This window comes from Coregonus lavaretus (genome assembly GCF_964263955.1).
Source record: "Coregonus lavaretus genome assembly, chromosome: 40".
NCBI lineage: Eukaryota > Metazoa > Chordata > Actinopteri > Salmoniformes > Salmonidae > Coregonus > Coregonus lavaretus.
Genome location: NC_140027.1, coordinates 2721466 through 2741319, shown reverse-complemented (window position 1 = coordinate 2741319; position 19854 = coordinate 2721466). Strand labels below are relative to the sequence as shown.

Genomic DNA, 19854 nt, shown 5'->3' with positions numbered 1-19854 from the left:
AACATGGGCCAGCCTCCCTGTAGAATGCTTTCAACACCTTGTAGAGTCCATGCCCCGACGAATCGAGCCTATTCTGATGGCAAAATTGGGTGCAACTCAATATTAGGAAGGTGTTCCTAATGTTTTGTACACTCAGTGTATATTGCGCTATGATCCACGCAATCAAAGTTTATAAGTGTTTGTGTTCACTGTGTTCACTGTGTTAAAAGACACAAAGTTAAATGTTGTGGGAGAGCAAAGGAACCCCACTGTGTTACTGTACCTACATGTCTGTGTTCTGTTATCAGGGGGAAGTAGAGTAGACACAAGGTGAATGATCTAGAGTTGTCTTCCCAGCGGGTTCATGCACTGACTGGCGTGTGGATGGTAGCTGATACCTGCTGGGGCAGAGGACAGAGTCCAGACAGATACAGATAGATCTCGACATCACAGGGCATGCTGGTGTTTCATCTTACCCTCCCTCCCTATTGCAGCTTCTGTTTCTGTGGCTCTCTGCCAGCCAAGGCCATAAATGAACATCAGCCTTGTACATACTACCTTTTTGACCTTTCAGTCACAACTTAACGATATGTTATCTTTACAGAGGCGTCTTGAACACAAAAACAAGAACCTGTAACAACACATCCCACGTCAGTGCATTGAGGACACTGTCTGGTCATTGTGTTGGTTGGCTGCTGCCCTGTGCGGTACAGTACACTGTAATTCAGCTACCTCTCCACCAGTGGGCAGTAGAGGAGATGACAGCTGAGACGGTCTTGATGATGAAATGGGAGGTTTTCACTTTCAGAGACTCTTATGTGGGGCCTGGGTTGTGGAATTGAGGGGAGGTTTTGGGAGGAGGGAAAGTCGTAAAATGTCAATTAAGGTTTGTTAATTTTATTTTGTACCTCAGAGGAGGTTTCCCTGTCTGTAAGCGATCACCACCTACTCATGTTCCTCATCAGCGGTGAGTGCATTCTGTAATTATACAGCATCTGCACTCGCAGCTGTGGAGACGATTGCAGCATAATATTCCCCAAAACCCCTCTTCTTTTCACTTAGTTTTCCTATGTACGTTATGTGATGGCATTTAGATAGGTTGCTCTTATGTATGTTCAGTACATGAGCGTGTGTGTGTGCGCGCGCGCGTGCCCGTATGTGCGTGAATCCGTTTGCGTGTGCGCACGCTTGCAGCATGTATTGGTGGTGAAATGACTTCCTTGGTGTCCAGAAGCTACATGGGGGGGATCTTTTTCCTGTATGGATGTTTTTTCAGGAACACTGTGCCCCAACATTTATTCTGGCGTGAGCTACAACAGCACAAATAGCCCTCCCACCGCCCAAGTTTTCCATTTTAATAGGGGGACTTGGACCACAATAGTATCCCCACCTCTCTCTCTCTCTGTCTCTCTCTCTAACCCACAGTTTATAGTGTTATCATACATTAAAGTAATATACACTTATAAATCAAAACAGTTTCAGGGAAGCTTTCAGAAGAGAAAATAACTTGTTGTGTATGTTTGAAGGTGACTTAATTATTTCACCTGCTTGCTGTTATTTTAGTCTTTCTATGAAGTGCTATAGAACTTTTACAAGCCAATGATATCACCCCTATCAGAGGTGTTATGGAGTTCTTCAGATCCAATCAAAACTTTGAACCCAGTTCACAGCATAGATCAGCAGCAGATTTCAGATGCACTGTGGTAACTTACTGGTACTTGGAGCCCTGTGACATGGAAGGAACCATTCTAAAGGGCAGTCATGCTAAAGGCAACCCATGCAAAACAACGCTAGATTCTGGTTGTAAACTGGTTACAGTGACGTCTTTTCAACCAGATTGGCCCGCTAGGAAGTACATCCTGTTGACCTTACCCCTTTGCCCCCTAATGTCTTACTCAGCTCATAGATGTCACTGACTCAGGCCTCTCTTCACATGAGTCAGTCTCAGAATTGTCTTCTTTGTCTACTTTTTTAATACTCAATACCAAAACTGTCTCTTGTTACACATTCCTGCACTCTGAGTGGCTAAACAACAGCTGGCGGTGGAATCAGTTTTCCATAATAAAATGTCTCCATCATAGTGTTCTGTTTGAGACATGTCATTCCTCTCTATTCCTCCTCCACTGTCAATGGACAGGGAGGGACTTGGCGTTATTATGGATGGTTACTCCTCACTCTGGACCCAGACAAGGGTCCTGGCAGAATGTGTGTGTGTTCCGGGTTAAACGGGCCCTGGCTGCACATCAAAGTCCCGCTATAACCCTTAGCAGTCAGTCAGACACTCAGTGTACTGCCGGGAAGCTCAGCTCAGCTCCACAGGGGTTCAGAATAACTTAGTCCAGATTTTGTTTTGTGGGTGAGAAACATACAGTCTCCGCAGGTGGTGTTTACACAGCACACTCACATTGACAACACCTACAGGCTGTTTTTACAGTACTGCTGTGCCAGGCCAGCGAGATGATGCTAGATCCTGGAAACAACCTAATGCTTACTGCGTCTGTGCCCTCTGAAATCTGAAATCGGTCCAGTGATTGTGTTTCCTGTTTGTACTCTTCCGCTTTTCCCTAATAACGATAATAGCATGGTCATTTAGCAAAACGATTTACAGAACTGTCAACCAATTCTTAGTTCTTGCAAGAACCCACAACCCTGGTGTTGCCAGCACCATGGTCTAATCTGAGCCTTTGGAGGCAAAAGTGAAATGTTCTCCCATTTCAATGTGTTACCTCCTCCTCCAAGGTCTTGGTAATAAAGTGTGATGTGTGGTTTTGTGGGTCCGTGCCCATGATTGTTCCCCTTCCATGAGTCCCGTGCTTCTGGGCCGTTCTTCTGCTGGCACCCTCATGCTCATCACACTCTCATTGTTCAGTGGCACCTGGCCATGATGGGGAGATGCTGGATAAATCTGGAATCTGGCAACCCTCTGAAGCAATATCCTGAATGGCTGTGCCCTGGTGGGTATGAAAGACCTAGGTTTGGTTCTGAGAACCTGCCAATGTAACAGTATACTTCCGCTGTGTGCCTGACTTGCGCTTTGGGTTTTTGCTCTTTTTAAAGAGGCATCATTTACATTTTTATGTGCCTTGAGATGATTTCCAAGAACGTCCATGAGGCTCCAAGAACATCCATGTTAGGCACGGGAGGTTTGGCGTTTACCTGAAAAATGCTCAATGTATTTTCACTCTCCACATGGTTCAGATTTGCACGTTCCATTGGGGATTCACCCCCAGAGAGCCACAGCAGAATGACATGATAATACAACATGACAGATGTAGTCTTTCCAAGTGCTCATAAGCCCCTCACCTAGTCATTCTACAATGTGGTCAAACCAGGCAACGTCCTGTTTACTGCCCTTTGCTGGACTCCCTAATTCAGTGGATCTCTAACCTCTCCTCGGGGACCCCCTAGCATTTCCATGTATTTCATCTATTCCAGAGCTAGCACACCTGATTCAACTTGTCAACTCATTATCAAGCTCTTGACTAAGTGAGTCAGGTGAGCTAATTCAGGGCTAAAACAAAATTGTGAAATGTCTGGGGGACCCTGAAGAGAGGTTTGAGAACCACTTCCGTAATTCACCTGACTTCCTGTTTCGCTAACACCAGACAGACACAGTGAAAGGCACAGTGATGGGGATGTCTATGGCTGCTCTTTGAAGTGCATTCTTTCTAGTGGAGGTTCCACCTTAAACAGAGTCATCGATCAACCTGACATCTATTTTGGGTGTTCGCGTGACGGCTGACGATGAATCTTCTGGGTAAATAGGGGTAAATGGTGCTGGAGCCCGTCGTGCTCGGTGGAGGGCAGTGGATTCATAGAGGCAGGGGCAATTCCAACCCTGCGGTGAGACTAATCTATGCACATGTGCTGAGGCACTTCAGAAGACCAGATGTTGAGAGGAAACGCATGGAGATACTTCAGCTCCAAAAAGCTCCTGGCGAGTGTGTTATTGCTTACAGACAATGACTGACACACATAGGAGGAAGAGACACACAGACACACACACATGCACACACACATACTCTCACAAATATCTTCGACCTCATGGCAAAGCTATTTCATGGTGGCCTAAGGTGCCATTTGTCAATGCCTTGGTAAAGGCCAATCGATCCCCTCTCGTTTGTGTGTTGTGTTAAGCAGTCCATTCTACACACACTTTTCAGCTTCGAAGAGCCTTAGAGGCTTTACAAACCCTTTATAAATCATTGGACAAGCAACGCTAACAGGCCAAATGTAGTGTTTATTGTTGATTTGTTATTTTTGTGGTCGCATTTGTTCATCATGAATAAAAATGTCTTGGCATGTTGTTGGTTTTGGATCCAGTTCAGAAATCAAGGCATTAACTTGCCATCAGCCAGTACTCTTGTAAACCTCGATAGACACTCCATTATGAACAAATAAACGGACAGCTCTTTTTTTACTAGCTACGATAGATGGTTGTTAGGAGAAGAAAGTGCCGTTGTTTATTTATTCTACTTCCAATATGTCAGATTGGCCAAAACACATTTTCTGCACTGTTTCTTTACCCAAGTCCTTCTTTATTGAGACCGAAATGGCTCATTTTGAGTTTTTTTCTCCACATTATTGGCCACAGCTCAGCGTTGCTCTCTCCGGGTTTCGCTGTCCGTTTATAAAGTCATAAAGCTCAGAGCTGTGAGTGCAGCCCTTACTAATCCTCACTCAGCAGCCCCTCGGGTGCGTTTGTTTACAATGCGCATCGAGGCGGGGGAAAAGTCAAAGAAGAAAAAGAGGACAAAAAAAGGCACAACTTCTTGTAAATACTGTAATTGCCCGGCACTACAGTGTATCATCCAAACGGAGTGCTGCGTACACAATGTGCACCAAGTTCCAGTAATGACAGAGGAGTGTTGTGTTTTGCTTGGCAACCAGGGACCTCTCCTCTCTACATTGGGGCCAATTGGTAACAGTTGTGGTGGGTAACTAGCTACACGGGCCCAGGACTCAGAGTGTAGAGTGGAGCGCTCTGCCTGTCATATCCTCAGGAGAAATCACTCGGGTAAGTGCAACGAAATGAGTGCCTGCCAAGTCGGTTTGTGTTTGAAAAACAAGCAGCTCTCTCGCTCTCTCTCTTTCTCTCTGTGCCCAGGCCATCGGATTGGGAAGGCATCCTACAATAACACACACAGTTAATACAGCGTGTCCTGGAGCCAGTGGGGTGTCACTGTTTAGAATGGTGCCCCAAAGCCGCAACAGCAAACCCAGTACAAATGAGTCAGCAAGTTGGGTGTTTGGAGGGATATGAAGGAGGTTGGGGAGGGAGTAAGTCCCCTCTCATTCATCTCGGATTCCAACATGCTCGAATAGCGACATTGCCCTTTATTTTGTGTAGGGCTGATGTTAGTGATCTGAGCCCTGCTGTAATAGCCTACAAGAGACAGGGTCTGCGGTGGGGGCTTGTGCTACTCTCCACAGTGCAGAGAGAGAGAACGCTTGAGAGAGAGAGAGGACATGGAGCCTAGGACTGCTGCTTTGCCTCCTCTACACACTCTGCCGTGACAGCTCCTGCTGGCGGTACTGGATTCCTATTGGCCTGCGGCCCAACACCACATCCTGTGGAGGGTGAGACTAGGAGGAAATCCCTCCCAGGACGCCGCATTGACAGACCCCAGTACCTGAACCAATGCCTCATTCAGTTGCACTTCCTGCCCCTTGACGAACTCCACTCCATTTCGTAACTGGCGCCCACGCCAAGGCCCCAGCTCTGCTCCTTTGCTCCCAAATGGCCTCCTTGCTTCTGTTAGTACCGGACCTTAAGTACTTCTCTGCTTACAGTTGTGTAATAAACTTGGATCTTGGATCTGGATGAGCAAGAACCGGTAATGTTGGACCTATGTTTGTTTGCAGGCGTGAGACATGATTTGAGACGCCAGACAAGGAAATGGAGAATGATGTGAGTCTTCTGCTCTGTGTCTTCTGAGATGAACATCTCATTGTCAGAGCCAGTGACAGGACACGGAAGGAGAACATTGTCCATGACAAACACTATTCCTCAAAGGGATTTCTGCTGCTTTGACCTCCCAAAACAATTGGCCGTCCAATACTGAAACTAAGGCGTTCATCCTAGAATGTATGACACAAAACAAATCACCATTCCCTATGTACAGAGGAGAGGAAGTCTCTCAGTCTCTCCATCCAGATGACGATCCAACAGGGATGGAAATGAACCTGTTAACTATTGTGTCTTGAGACAGGAAGCTGGAAGCTGGCATTGGATCTAATGGCAATCAGAAACATTGTTTAGAGAAGCAGTGTAATTGTCTTGGACAGGAAATGATGGGACTCTGAGATGGCGCAGTCTAGTCGGCCGTGGAGGAGAAAGTAAAGATGTGGGTGACGTCATTGCAGAACAACATCTGTGTCCTATTGGTGTCTTCCAGTTCCAGAGACTTCGGCGGCGTCATGTTTCGTCAGAAGCAACGGCCGTTGTTCTACGGTGCACCAGTGTGGTTGGGGAATTGCCGTGTCAAATGACGTCACTCACATGCCTACACACCTTTCCTCCTCTGCAACCTGTACAAAGGACAGACAGAGAAGACTAGGCAAATAATGCAACCTGAAAGCAAATAAAACTAATGTGAGGGTGCTTTCCTTTCTTTGAATGTAGTTGAGAGAGAACGAGCGATAGAAAGAGAGGAATGCAAGGTGACGATGGCGTGTACCCTTCTGGAAGAGACAGGATTACGCTGTTTATTTTGGTGTTCGGGAAGGAAAGTCGCTTCTTTTTTCCATTCCAGGGCTGTGAACTTGGCCTGTCAGTCGATGCATCCGTGTAATCTCAACAGCACTGCTGTCTCTGTCTGTTGGCTGAAGAACAACCACCCACCCGGTCTTTCCCCCAAGCGACTGCGCCTGGAGTTTTTAATTGTGTTTCTAGCAAAACAAACGACGTGACAATGGAAACAGTCTGGATCCATTAAGAACTTGCTAATTGCCTCTTGCATTTTATTGGGGAACATTGGAGCAAGGACATAGATATCTTTGCGTAGAGTAATTAAGAAAAGTGTAGTTAGTTACTTAAGTGTATATTATGATGCTGATAGATTCATGTCTCTTTCCTCAGTGAAGGAAGAACACCGAAGTTGTCTTAATTGTTAAGGAAACTATTCTTGTTTTTCCCCCCAATGTACTCTTCCTCCAACTTGCAATCACTTGTCCCTTCATTTAAAAAAGGTGGAATATCGAGGGCACATTTATCAGCATTTTTTAAAGTCTTTGATTGGAGTTTTTCCGTCTGTTAGATTGCTGTTTTAGATTAATCTGATAGGCTTTAACATTGGTATGTGTCTGTGGGGATGTGTTGGTGGAGAAATCCATTCATTAGACTTGTTGATGTGCTGTGCACTGAATAGTAAACTAGACACAAACAGCAGTGTCAGCCAACTTTTTCCCCATTTAAGTTAAGAAGCTTCAGCGTGAGTATGTGTGACTGTGTGTGTTCTGTCTCATGTATTACTCCTGAATTCTCAAAGTGAGATACTGTCTAACAGACTCTTAGCAATAATGCCTCGCCTTGACCGTGGGCTGTATTCTAAAGAGAGCCTGATCACTGACATCCAGACAAAAGGCTCTGTTCAACCAGCGTGTTTACCATTCTTTGTCCTTGACGACCGGGGGGAGATGGGGTTTAGTAAGAGGGTGCGGTGATTGCAGACCTCAGCACACGTTCCACTGTTTCTGATGCTAACGTTAGGTGCCTGCTCAGAGTGTAGAAAGATGGCTTCCTCTACTTCCCAATGTGAAGGGGGGTGGGGGTCTCATTGTGCAAGCCGTCACTTACAGTACACCGGAAACTGCAAGCAGGGCAAATGACATCACTATGTGAGTATGAGCCTACGACTCTGTGCTCTCTCCCACACTGTGGGTTTGGAGGTTTATCCAGTGTAATAGCATTTAAAATAAACAACCTTGGTTTGGAACAGGCCCTGTATTGTGGTGTGGCTGATAGGCCCGGTCCGAGCCAGGGGGAGCAGCTGTCATGTATCGGAGCAACGTGCTACATTAGGAAATTGGGAATTATGTCTCTGGAGCGCAGAGGGAAAGCGAGTGGTTTTGTTTTTTGTGTACCTATCCCAAGGGGTAGCTGCTCGCACTTGTAAGACCCTCTCTTGATGTCTTTCTCTCTCTTTCGCTGCTCGTAAATTGTTGCCTCATGCTAGGATGAGGTGGATGTCCCAGGAGATGTTTTACACATGGCCGTCTCACGTCTCTCCGTCGCCCCTTTCCTTTCCCCGCCGCACTTTGCCCCTTTAAAACTGACACTGCCTGACCCGCCTCACCCAAATTATCCCAAACTTAATTATCTGAGTTGGGCCGAAAGCAGGTTCCCTTGTCAAACACTGATGACGCCACTTACCGATACATGTTTTCTCACTGGCGAAGGGGCATCTCGAACTAGGAAAGACAACTTATCTAGAGATAAGAAAACTCTGATTATGACCTTGCGAACTCACTCGTGGGAATTTCATAATTTAGCCTAGTTGCTGTTACACAGGACGGATGCAAATTATATTGGAGTAATTTTGTAACTTACTAGAAAACCCTCTCTTAGACATGTCTGTCTGTCTCAGACATCAGCCAACAGGTAGTTTCCTCGAAATAAGAAAGCAGCTTGTTTGAGTTGGCAGCCAAAGGAGGCCTGTAGGTGAAAGCATTGCTTTCCTTTCCTGAAAAACCTCCAACTTGCCAAAATGGGTAATATTTGAACAGAGTTTCTGTCAGTTCAGTTGGTATTTTTCTCCTCAGCCTCAGTTTGTTTTTAAAAAAAATCAGTCCACAACACGTCACTGTTCGTGCCCCTAGCATTTTTTATTCTGTCAAAGGTTTGCTGGAGACTGGAGAGGACCTATCATCGAGGCTTGAATTGAACAAACGACGAGCCAGTGCCACACAGCTCGATCTACAGACGTACCCCCAAACGCCAAAGACGAAATGGATAATTTAGATTCTGTTTAGCATTAAATAATTTAATGTAGAACTCGAGCAATGAGCCGTGCTGTTTTGACAGTTTTTCACTCATATTTCTTCATGTTTGTGTTTCATTGTTGAGTAATTGGTTTACTCCGTCTATGAGTTGACACAGCAGTGGGAACATTTTCAAAGGCTCTCGCCGCTGAAACACAGTTTACTCAATGTCATACAGAAACAGGCTATTGCCGCGATTGAAGAGATTTAATATGTAAATACTCACAGCATTCCCCAGGGAGCAAAACTGGTTGAAATGACGTTTTACATTCATTATGACGTCATCTCAACCAGTTTTGCCTGCTGGGATTTTGCTGAGCTGTAGTGTTGGATGGCAGTGACCTAAGTCGTGGTCTCGGGTGGTCTCCAGCAGTTGTGGGCTACCGTGGCTGTCGTGTCACCATGGCAACTCGTCGTTATGAATCACAGGCCTCGAGCTGGACGACTTCAAGACAGGAAGTCCTACTGTACTGCAGCAGCGCCCGGCCGGCGTCTGTTCCACGAGCGGCCATTAAATCACACTAGAGTCACTGATTTAAAGCCAGCGTCGATTCAGGAATAACTGAACGATTTTGAATGGGAGTGCTTTCACACATCCCCCCCCCCCCCCCGGGCTCTTTGAGGCTGCCAACAGCCCCTCTGTTTCCTTCCAAGTCTGTAGCGTTTCTATTAAGGGTGATTTTATTAGCGAGTGCCGAGAGCACAGGACTGTTGGAGGTCTCTTAAATCTAAAAAAAATATATACTTTTTTGAATTCTTGTGGTCTTTGAGATATACTGTAACTGATATCGAACTGAAGCATTGTTCCAACTAACTTTGTCACTTCTCCCTGTCCCTCTTAGAAATCATTGATGACCTCACACACCTGGTGGACAAGACGGATGACCGGATCCGCAACGAGACACGAAGGGTTAAGCTGGTGGAGACTAAGTCGGCTTCCTGCGGTGAGCCCGCCTTCCAGCTCCGGGGTCGCTGCGGTCTGCAAGGCCATTTGATCTGCTCTGTGTTCGTAACCCAACTGTAATACGTCTGTCTCTCTTCCAGATTTACGAGCATCGGTCCCTCTCCCTTTTCTCTTTCTGCAGCTCTCAGGACAGTTCAGTGTGCTGTGAATGGCCTAGTAAAGGGAGTATAGACCTTCAGGCCTTCAGTAATGGGAAAGCCAGACCCAAACTCTAAATGCACTCAGTTATGTGTTATATTGAGTCTCGGTCCTATAATCTTTTACTCTCCAGGTAAGTCATTCAAGATGGTTAAAGATCGTGAAAAACCCTCTAAAGCTGGGTTCTCCCAGAGTAATATGAGCTCCAAAACACACCTATACAGTATGTGGAGTATAAGAGGGTGTGTCCTTCATGGATGTGGTATCTCAATCTATGCCAAACAATTGTATCTCATGAGGGAGCTAGTTGAAGGCCCTCAGTGGATTTGTGGACTAGTGGTACCCTTTCAAGCACCATCCATCGTATTCCATTCAGCGATATCATTGCTGTGCTCACCAGAAGCAGACTCAATGCTGCTTAATTGACCAGAAGCAACGACATTGATGGCGACGAGCACATTTGGCACCGAAACACCACACAGTTAATGGTTGGGGGATTGGCTCTATCACATCTGCTACTTTATGTTATAGAAAACAGTCCCACATAGGTCCCCCGATCCTATCCCCAATCCCTTACACTCTGAAAGGGGCTTCCAAGAGCCAGGCTGTAGTACAGACTCTGTAGTAAGTCAAAAGCCTTTCTTGGTACCATTTTCAAAGGACTCCCAGTAGCCAGTCTGTTGTGTAGTAAGTCAGCACCACCCTCTCTTGGTACCAGTCTTTGATGGAGTTCAGTGGTTTACAGAGCTAAAGAGGAGCTGTGAAGCTGTGTCAATGGGGCCCTCCCTCACCATTACCCCCCAATCCCCTTTAATTTGTTTAACTCGGCTGTTTGGACTTTAGCCTTTACAAAGCCCAGCTTTCCTCTCTCAATGGCCACCCTGCTTCTTTCTCTCTGCTGGGAAAAAGAGATGCCAGAGCGGGGAGGTAGCTAGGCTAACTACCGTACAGCGAGACCGGGAATGTGCGACAAAGCTTGTTGGCGTAGTCAAGCTATGTTTGCCTTGTAAACGCCAGTCCGCGTCACCTAGGCGATGGCCGCATTGTTGCACTAGGAGCCCCCACTAACAGGCGAACAGTGGCGCGGTCATACAACAGTAAGATCTGAGGATGCGATGAAGGCTCAGCTAATATAACAGTTGATGCCATTTCTGCCCAGTCGCCATGACACCCAGAGAAGGTTTGTTTGAAGATCCCAGAACTAGAGTCACTGGGCACATTGTGCTAACCAAGGAGTCTCTTTCTCTCTCTCTCTCTCTCTCTCTCTCTCTCTCGCTCTCTCTCTCTCTCTCTCTCTCTCTCTCTCTCTCTCTCTCTCTCTCTCTCTCTCTCTCTCTCTCTCTCTCTCTCTCTCTCTCTCTCTCTCTCTCTATCTTTCTCTCTCTCTCTCTTTCTCTCTGTCTTTTCTATCTGTCTGCTTTCTCTCGTTCTTTTCTCACTCTCTCTTCCTATCCCTTCTGTCCTCTACTGTGCCAATGCTTAACAGTATTAATGTATTCTGTGTAGTGTGAGAGGTGGAGTGGGGGGGTTGTTTGGGTGTCGTGAATGGAAAAATCGTCCACCACCCCAACACTGACCATCCCCCCGACCCGCTCCATTCCTCCTTTTTCCATCCTCTCTTCTCCTGGTTTGTTTGACACTTGTCTTTGTCTCGTGCAAAGAAAGAATTGAAAATAGAACATGCCACAAGTCTTTTGGAGGGTTTCTCCTCTTGTTCTTGGGTGCGTGTTGATGATTCCTGAGCTTGGGCTTGATTTGTTTTTGGAACCCAGCTCATCCAATGCCCAGGCTTGGGTGTTATGTCTTCCTTGAGTTCTCCAATAGGTGGGAAAGACTGGCTTTGACAAGGAGACGGGCATATTTCACATACTTTCTCTCGTAAGAGAAGAAACATCCCAGATTATACACACTGGGGGCGGAATCCTTACTTAAGATGTGTGTTTAACTTGAGGATTTAACATAAAGATGTTACTCTTGTTAGGATTTGGGCTGTTAGGAATTGCAGCATTTAGATGAATTACCACTTCTAATAAGTGTACTGATGAAAGCTGAGGCTTTTGTTTGCAGGTGTGTCAATCTTTAATCAACCTCTTAGACCTTCTGCCAGAGACAAGACAAGGAGAGAGAGATGAGTGACTGAGGACACTGTGGAAAATCCATCCTACCTTTGTGTTTAGTTGGCAAGCTGAAAGCTGGATGAGCACGGGCTGAACATGGTTAGGGGTCATCTCTCCTCTGAAGGGAGGAAGGTCCCACATAGCATAACATACTGCCATGGATCCATCCTGCAGCAACGGGTGCATGACTGGATCTCAGGGCAGGCTTGTGAAACATCCTGGATCTTGTTGAAGCATATAGAGAGTTGAGATACAGGTACATTACAAGTCCTTCAGTCATCAGTCTCATGGTGCATTGAGGAAGAGCCACAATCAGACCACAACACAGTTGTGGACTTCACCAGGATATATGGGTGACAAGAAAAATGTTAAAGCTTTAAAGCTAACTTGGGGTTAGCCTTTTTAAACAGTGTTTAAGCTTTGAGCAAAATGAGAAAGTTAACGCTGCCCAAAAAAAAAATCCAATAAAGTAAAGCCTCCTTTTCACAGTCACTTCCTTTTACTGGGAAAGGGATAGTGAACAGGTTTTGAGGGGGGTAGGTGGCATTAGAAAGGCAGATTACCCCTTAGCACCAAAGGGCCCTAGGAGGGTGGTGTGAGTTTCCCAGGGCTTAAGCATCTCATCAGGCAATGTGGGGGCAGACCTCTCGCCCTCTCTCCAATGGACTAATCCCATGGGCCTGGGGAGGCTGCAGGGAAACCCCACACACATACTCACACACACTCGAATCCCGCAGGTGGCTTGCATCTCAAGTAGGGCTGAATTGTTAGGGCTTTCGAGGGGTTGTCATTGAAGGTAGGTAAAGGGTGCATTTAACTTCAGTTCAATTAGTCCCTTCAAGCCTGTTAAGTAAACCTTAAATACTTTTGAGGGCTCATTTTGATTACTTTTATGTAATTTTACCAATGCCGAAATTATCATTTTTACTAGTCTCCCATGCCCTAGCATTCATTTCAGTGTTGGACCAAAAAATACTGAAACAAACCATTCAAATCTAAGGTTGTACTAAAACTCCAAGGTCGTTGTGAGGCACGTATGATGGTGTTGAAACCATGACCTAGAGGAGTAACAGATCCTGGAGCTCATGGTTTGTCACATTTACAAATGCTTACACAACCTTTATGACTTGGTTTTGGCTGGTGAGAGTGGAATATTGGAGGGTTATAAAACAATAGATCTGAAACAGCAGTCACTTTACTGCTGATTTTTCAAACTCCATAAACAACTAACAGATTTGATCAGCCCCTATGAAATCTGTTATTCCTTTTGCGAAGGTTTTTCATTTGAGGGTATATTACTTCAATATTATGTTTATCAATGTGTACTATTCATATTACAATAAAATTGCTGGAAGATAACTATCTATCATGGTGTGCGAACCCTACAGGATTACAATTAGAAAAGTGATGACCTCGCAAACCATGTTAACATAAAACTTGACCCTTCATCAAAGGTCAGCCGAGTCTTTTGCAGCCAAAAAGAGCTATGAACCAGAGGCAAAGGGCAAGAACGGGAGAGGTGTTTGTGGGTGTGTGTGTGTGTTGCGGAGGGCAGAGACAGAAATACAACCTCCACCCGCCTCCCACCCTTTTCTCCACCAATTAGGATTTGTCTTACTGATATGTCAGAAAAGCTCAAAAGGGTGTATCCAAAGCCTTACTTTGCCCATCTCTAAAGCTCTTGGGTGGTCACTTTGACTGACTGACTGCACTGCATACCCCTTGGCTTCAATGGCGAAGCGTAGTCTAATCTATTTGGCCTGCAAATGTGATTGTTGTCATTGCTTCGTCGAGACTGGGTCAGGAGTAAGTAACTTATTTAGTTACTTAGAGGGACGGGGACAGTCCCAAAGAGAAGGGGAGGGAGGGTTAGTAGGGTGACTGGGTGGTAGGCGACATATCGAAGAAGAAGATTACATTATTATCCAACGATGTACATGAATGTCTAACATAATTTGACTTTAGAATGTTTATCAAGCTGAATCTAAAGATGACAGTCAACTATCCTGTTTTTATAGCCTTCACACTGAAGGGTAGTTCATTGCCTGGAGTTTGTGTGTGTATATTTCTCTAAGTGTGAGGTGTTTAAAGAGCCATCATATGAGGGCTGTTGGGAGGAATGTTCCCACTTGACGTTTATATTGTTGCTGCCCTGCGCACATGTGTAAGTTATCAAGTGGGGAGGTCCTGTCTCGACCAATGATCATTCTGAGAGGTGGAAGACTAACATGCTAGGCTTCAGACAGGGCTGTTTTATTTAAAGTTTGACTTAAAATGTGCATAGGAGAATAAGTGAAAATAGGACTGGGACAAATTGGTTAGATGTAGAGTATGGTGAATGTGCATGGCCACAAAGTTGCGCCTGCATCTCCCTCACTCAACTCGGAGACAGAGATCTTTCCCTCAGAGGGATCTTTCCCTCAGTTTTGAACGTTTTAGTAGTGTATCCTTGCAGTAGCCAGACCACTGTATTCAATGAAGAAATCCTAGAAGTAGGAGAAAGTGTCGCAACCAACCAAACTAATGAGGCACTCAGACCTTTGGACTTTGCCACATCCAAGCTTCCTAGCCAAGTTCTATGTCTCATAAGAACACCTGATCTAGGATCAGGTTTGCCTTTTAGATCAAAATTAACAAGATTCCATGGACGGGGGGGACCTGATCCTAGATTAGGAGTTCTACTCTGACTACGACCCAGGCAATTAGTTCAGCATGGTTCATCATCCCCCTATCTCTCCCTGTGGACCAGACTGCAATTACTCTGCTGAGTAGAATGCACGACGAGAAAGCCAAAGTATGAAAGAAATGTAAACCAAAAGTGAAAAGGCAAGGAGGAAAATTACCGGCCCCCATGCAAAAAACCATGGACAACTTGAGTCAGCGAGAGACTGTCGACAGCCATCAAGCCATCAGATTCTCCGGGATGCAGTTGTTTGAAATCTTCACCCGATGGTGATGCCATTCAAGGAGAAATACGAGAGGGAGAGCGAGAGGAAAGTGTAGCTAAATGTGCCCTTGGAGATCGTTTTCCATATCTACTGTAATGTGTGGCATGAGGTTGGGAGAGAAATCCCCCTAGCTGCCATGAAAGCTCACCACGGTGGAGAGGCATGACACGTGACACCAGCCATCCACCAGTCCTTTCATTCTTACCAACACCTTAGAATGGTTTCAGAATTTGAAACAGCTGTAGGTTTGATGACAATGGACTAGCCAAGACAACTGGAAAAGCCATTGAATGGTGGTTGTAGGCTAGCCATCTAATATTCAAACCAAAATGCAAGCACAGAATAACTATCCATTGTACAGTCTTGATAATAAATGTCGGTCTTTAACTTTTGAATAGTTTTTCTATATTGTCTTGGCCTTGATTAAAACTTGAATTTGATCTGTGGCTAACCTAATGTCTGGATCATTTTCAGGCCCTGTGGGGTAAAAAGCTTTTGATTAAGTGTGAGGTAGCTACAGTATAATATTTCAGGTCTCCTCTGTCTCCACAGCATTGGTGGAAAAACATTGATTACCCTCTCTCTCCAGTGAAGTCAGATCCAAAACACATGCCCACCGCAGTGTGATCTGTGCCAATAAACCTGTCACAATTCTAGATTGCACGTGAACTTGTATTAAGTCATCTTGGTGGAAATGTGCAGGTAATACGAGGGCAGTAGCCTAAGCACTGGGGCTCAACAAGGATTTAGAAAAGTGGGTAGTGCCAAGGGTCTGCGCTAACTAGAAGAAGGCCTAGGCATACCTTTTTCAAGTCTACTGATTGTTTCCACCACCTATTCCTTTGGTCTCTGGCTTTCCAGCTTAGCCTGACCAGAAGAATGTAGGCAATGTGTGGAATTCCCTGTCTATGTAACTATTATGTACTGTACCTGTCTGTGTAACTATTATGTACTGTACCTGTCTATGTAACTATTATGTACTGTACCTGTCTATGTAACTATTATGTACTGTACCTGTCTATGTAACTATTATGTACTGTACTTGTCTGTGCTGTAACTACTATGTATTAGGTACACTTAGTAAAGCAACATTCTTTTGTGTTAATATTTTGAATTTCTGTCGAGTCGCCCTCCTACTTATCCTTCTGTGTGTGTTTCTATTCTTGTTGCAGGGATGCTGGTGGTGATCGTGCTCCTACTCATTGCTATAGTGGTGGTTGCTGTGTGGCCCACCTAACGAAGAGGCTGAGGGGAGCATTTTGGACGTTGCACCGTCTGTCGGATTACCTACTGAGACTGCATAGAGAGCCTACAGGGGAGACGAGGTGCAGAGGCACTTATGTAGGTATGTATCAAGCGTGCTGATTTAGGACCAGTTTTGCCTTTTAGATCCCATGGAATAAAATTACATAGACAAGGCAGACCTGATTCTAGATCAGCTCTAATACACTGAGACGCTTGATACATCTCTCCCCAGAGCTACCAAGCCCTCTTCTCCCTCCCTCTATATTTCCTCTCCTCGTGCCCCTTACATGAAAACTGAGTGTACTGTACACTACTATACCTCAACCAGCAACAATGTTTTATTTTCTTACATGGGTGTTGGTTGGGTAAAGGGTAGCACTGACCCTACAGTAGGACCTCCCATGGGGGGACTTTTTCTTTCATAATTCTGTCTGTGGGCTGAGAGGTCCGGGGTTCCGGGTCACTAATTCCGCTAGCTTAGCAATTCACTCACACATATCTATTATTATTATGATTATTATGATTATATTTACCCGCTAGCAGTTCTAATGGTATCATTTGTCTTGGGATTTTATCATGTTTATAGGATAATGCCAGCCAGAACAAGTAACACGTATGACTGTGTCACTTTTTTAACATTACTGTTTTATTTTCTTGATGTGAATCAGTTCAGCTTAATGCAACCTTGTGATTTCTAATAAACAACATTTACAGTTAACAGCACAGTCCATGGACTCCTTGGTGTAAAGAATGTAGCTATTAGTTCTCTGGACTCACAGGTAGCCTGCAATCATGTTATATAATATTGGTAATCTACTAAGGATAATGTACTGTATGTATACCATACTCTGCATTCTTCCACTATGTCAATTTAAAAGCCTTGCAAATGCTGCAAAAGGTTGACAGATGCGTGCTTGCGTCCGTGTGAACAGTACAGCTATCCCACTACTGGTCCGAGCTTGGTCGTCTAAAGCTATTCGATCTACACCCAGCATGCTTAGCCCTCTACTGTACTGCCCTAAGTCACACATGGAGCTGTTGATAGAAGTGTGTTACGCCCAAGACTCTGGCTTCAGAGATCCAAAGCAGATATTAAGCACTTCATCAGCCAATGATTGAAGTTGATAGAGAAGAAAGGCATCAAAGAAAAAGAAAGAGTCACACTAGTGGCGACTTAACAGGAGTTTATTTCAACTGAATTCTGGATTTAGTTCTACCAGCTTAGTGTTCAGTAGTTAATGTTTCCTTCTTAAAATCACAACCATCTAAACAACCACAAACAAGTAAAAAAAGGCAAAAAAAACGGAATAAAATCCACGTCTCGTGTCATTAAATATATCCATATATAGTAACCATAATATATTAGTACGCATCGTAAAACAACATCGCAAAAAAGGTTTCGCAATGGCCAACACAGCTAAACAACATTTACAATTAAAAACTATTAACAAAATAAACGTTTTGACAGGTCTGCGGGTAGTCATATTTGATCAAAGAGGAGGTCATTGTCAATCCATTGCTTGGAAAACTGATCAAAAATGTACATCATGGTGATACAGAGACAGAATGGAACAAACGATCGAGGTTTGATTATATATTTTGTGCCAAACAGAAATACATTTACATGTAATGTCGCGAGTATGAATATAACGATGAAAGAATGTAACCTGTAAATATATGTATAAATACGTGTAATATGTCATCTGTATATTTCATCTTTGCAAGGAGACACCAGCACAAAGCATATGTATTTATATGACTGATCTGTACACAGAGAGAAACGGTATGGAACACAGATGCTGACAATCAGACCCTCAATGTACATCTGATTTGGTTTAAAATAAAATAAAGATGTGGTCTGAATTCATTTGTGGATAATCAGGTGATTGAATTACATGATTTTTCCTCCTAGTCCTCATTTCGTCCTCAGCGAATCGTTCTGAACTTAATTAATTTGACAGCCTTGTAAGAGACATTGAAGAATGTCTGCAGCTGTTGAATTGCTGCCGCTACGGCATCCATATTAGGAATTCCATATTAGGAAGACCACTGACAGTTTTGCCTGAAATCTGACGACTTGCTTAATATGGATGCCGTACACCATTCAAGACAGAATTTTCAAGAACTCAAGAGTGACAGGCAGTCCAGCATGTAACATGTATATCTTATGCACAAGGGTGAGGTCTATGGACGGTTAAGTGGGGGGAGAAGGGGTATGAAGCAAGAATTTAGAGAGATGACTTCTAACAATGTTTGTCAAAGAGAAAAACTGCACTCTTAAATTTCTGTTGCCTCAATACAACAAGAAAATAAATACTGTTCTTAGGTGTGCACTCTGTCCATTCTCTTTGATTTCTAAAATCTACAATCAATAAATTGAAGTTAATAATAGTTTTATTATCTAGATAATTTTCACATAAAAATACTACCTATACAGATTTTTTATTGTTGACTGCCAACCCCTTTTTTAGTACCTTGGGGAAGAGACTTGTTTCAATTCCAAATGCTTTACATATTGTGATTTTTTTTGTACTTACATTTTACATACAAAAAGAGGTATTAATTATTGTTGGGCATGTAGACTTCTTGGCATCCAAAATATCGTGAATTTAATACAACACAGAAACAATTCTGTGCAGATTGGTGAATAGCCTACAGTATTAGGAAATATTGTTCCTAGGGAGAGGTCATATAAATATGTACATTGTAACGCTTTCAATTCAATATGTACCAATATCTCACTGCTTGGTTAACGTTCTCTGAAAACAATCAGATTTGTGTTGTCAACACACAGGGCCTAGTGTTGTAGCTAATCTATTTGAAACCTTAGGTATGATAAGGTATCAATTACAACATTGCAAATGTTTCCTTTTGGTTTTGTGTAAAGCATGTGTACTGTATAATAATAGTAATGTGAATTCATATTTCATAAATGTACACCTTCAATATAAAAATTTTAAAAAAAACATCTGTATACTAAATCTGGGCATTATGGGGAAGAACCACACTGCTTTATGTCTCTTAGAAGGAAGGACTGGCTCCTAAATGACTCAATCATTAAATATATACTGAACAAAAATATAAACGCAACATGTAAAGTGTTTTATGAGCTGAAATAAAAGATCCCAGAAATGTTCCATATGCACAAAAAGCTTATTTCTCACAAATTGTGTGCACACATTTGTTTACATCCCTGTCAGTGAGCATTTCTCCTTTGCCAATATAATCCATCCACCTGTCAGGTGTGGCATATCAAGAAGCCAATTATAAAGCATGATCATGACACAGGTGCACCTTGTGCTGGGGACAATAAAAGGCCACTCTAAAATGTGCAGTTTTGTCACAAAACACAATGCCACAAATGTCTCAGGTTTTGAGGGAGTGTGCAATTGCCATGCTGACTGCAGGAATGTCCACCAGAGCTGTTGCCAGAGAATTGAATGTTCATTTCTCTACCATAAGCTGCCTCCAACGTTGTTTT

The 19854-nt window shown here is 44.0% G+C and overlaps 1 protein-coding gene across 1 annotated transcript in view; it reads left to right on the top strand.

Moving 5' to 3' along the window:
- Window positions 1-19327, top strand: part of LOC311113711 (syntaxin-8-like) — a 49724-nt gene extending 30397 nt beyond the window's left edge. The window contains exons 7-8 of the mRNA XM_084157017.1: window positions 9804-9905; window positions 16301-19327. Of these exons, the coding sequence (XP_084013143.1) occupies window positions 9804-9905; window positions 16301-16365 (167 nt within the window). The 3' untranslated portion in view covers window positions 16366-19327. The remainder of the gene's footprint in view (window positions 1-9803; window positions 9906-16300) is intronic.
- Window positions 19328-19854: the final 527 nt, after the last annotated feature.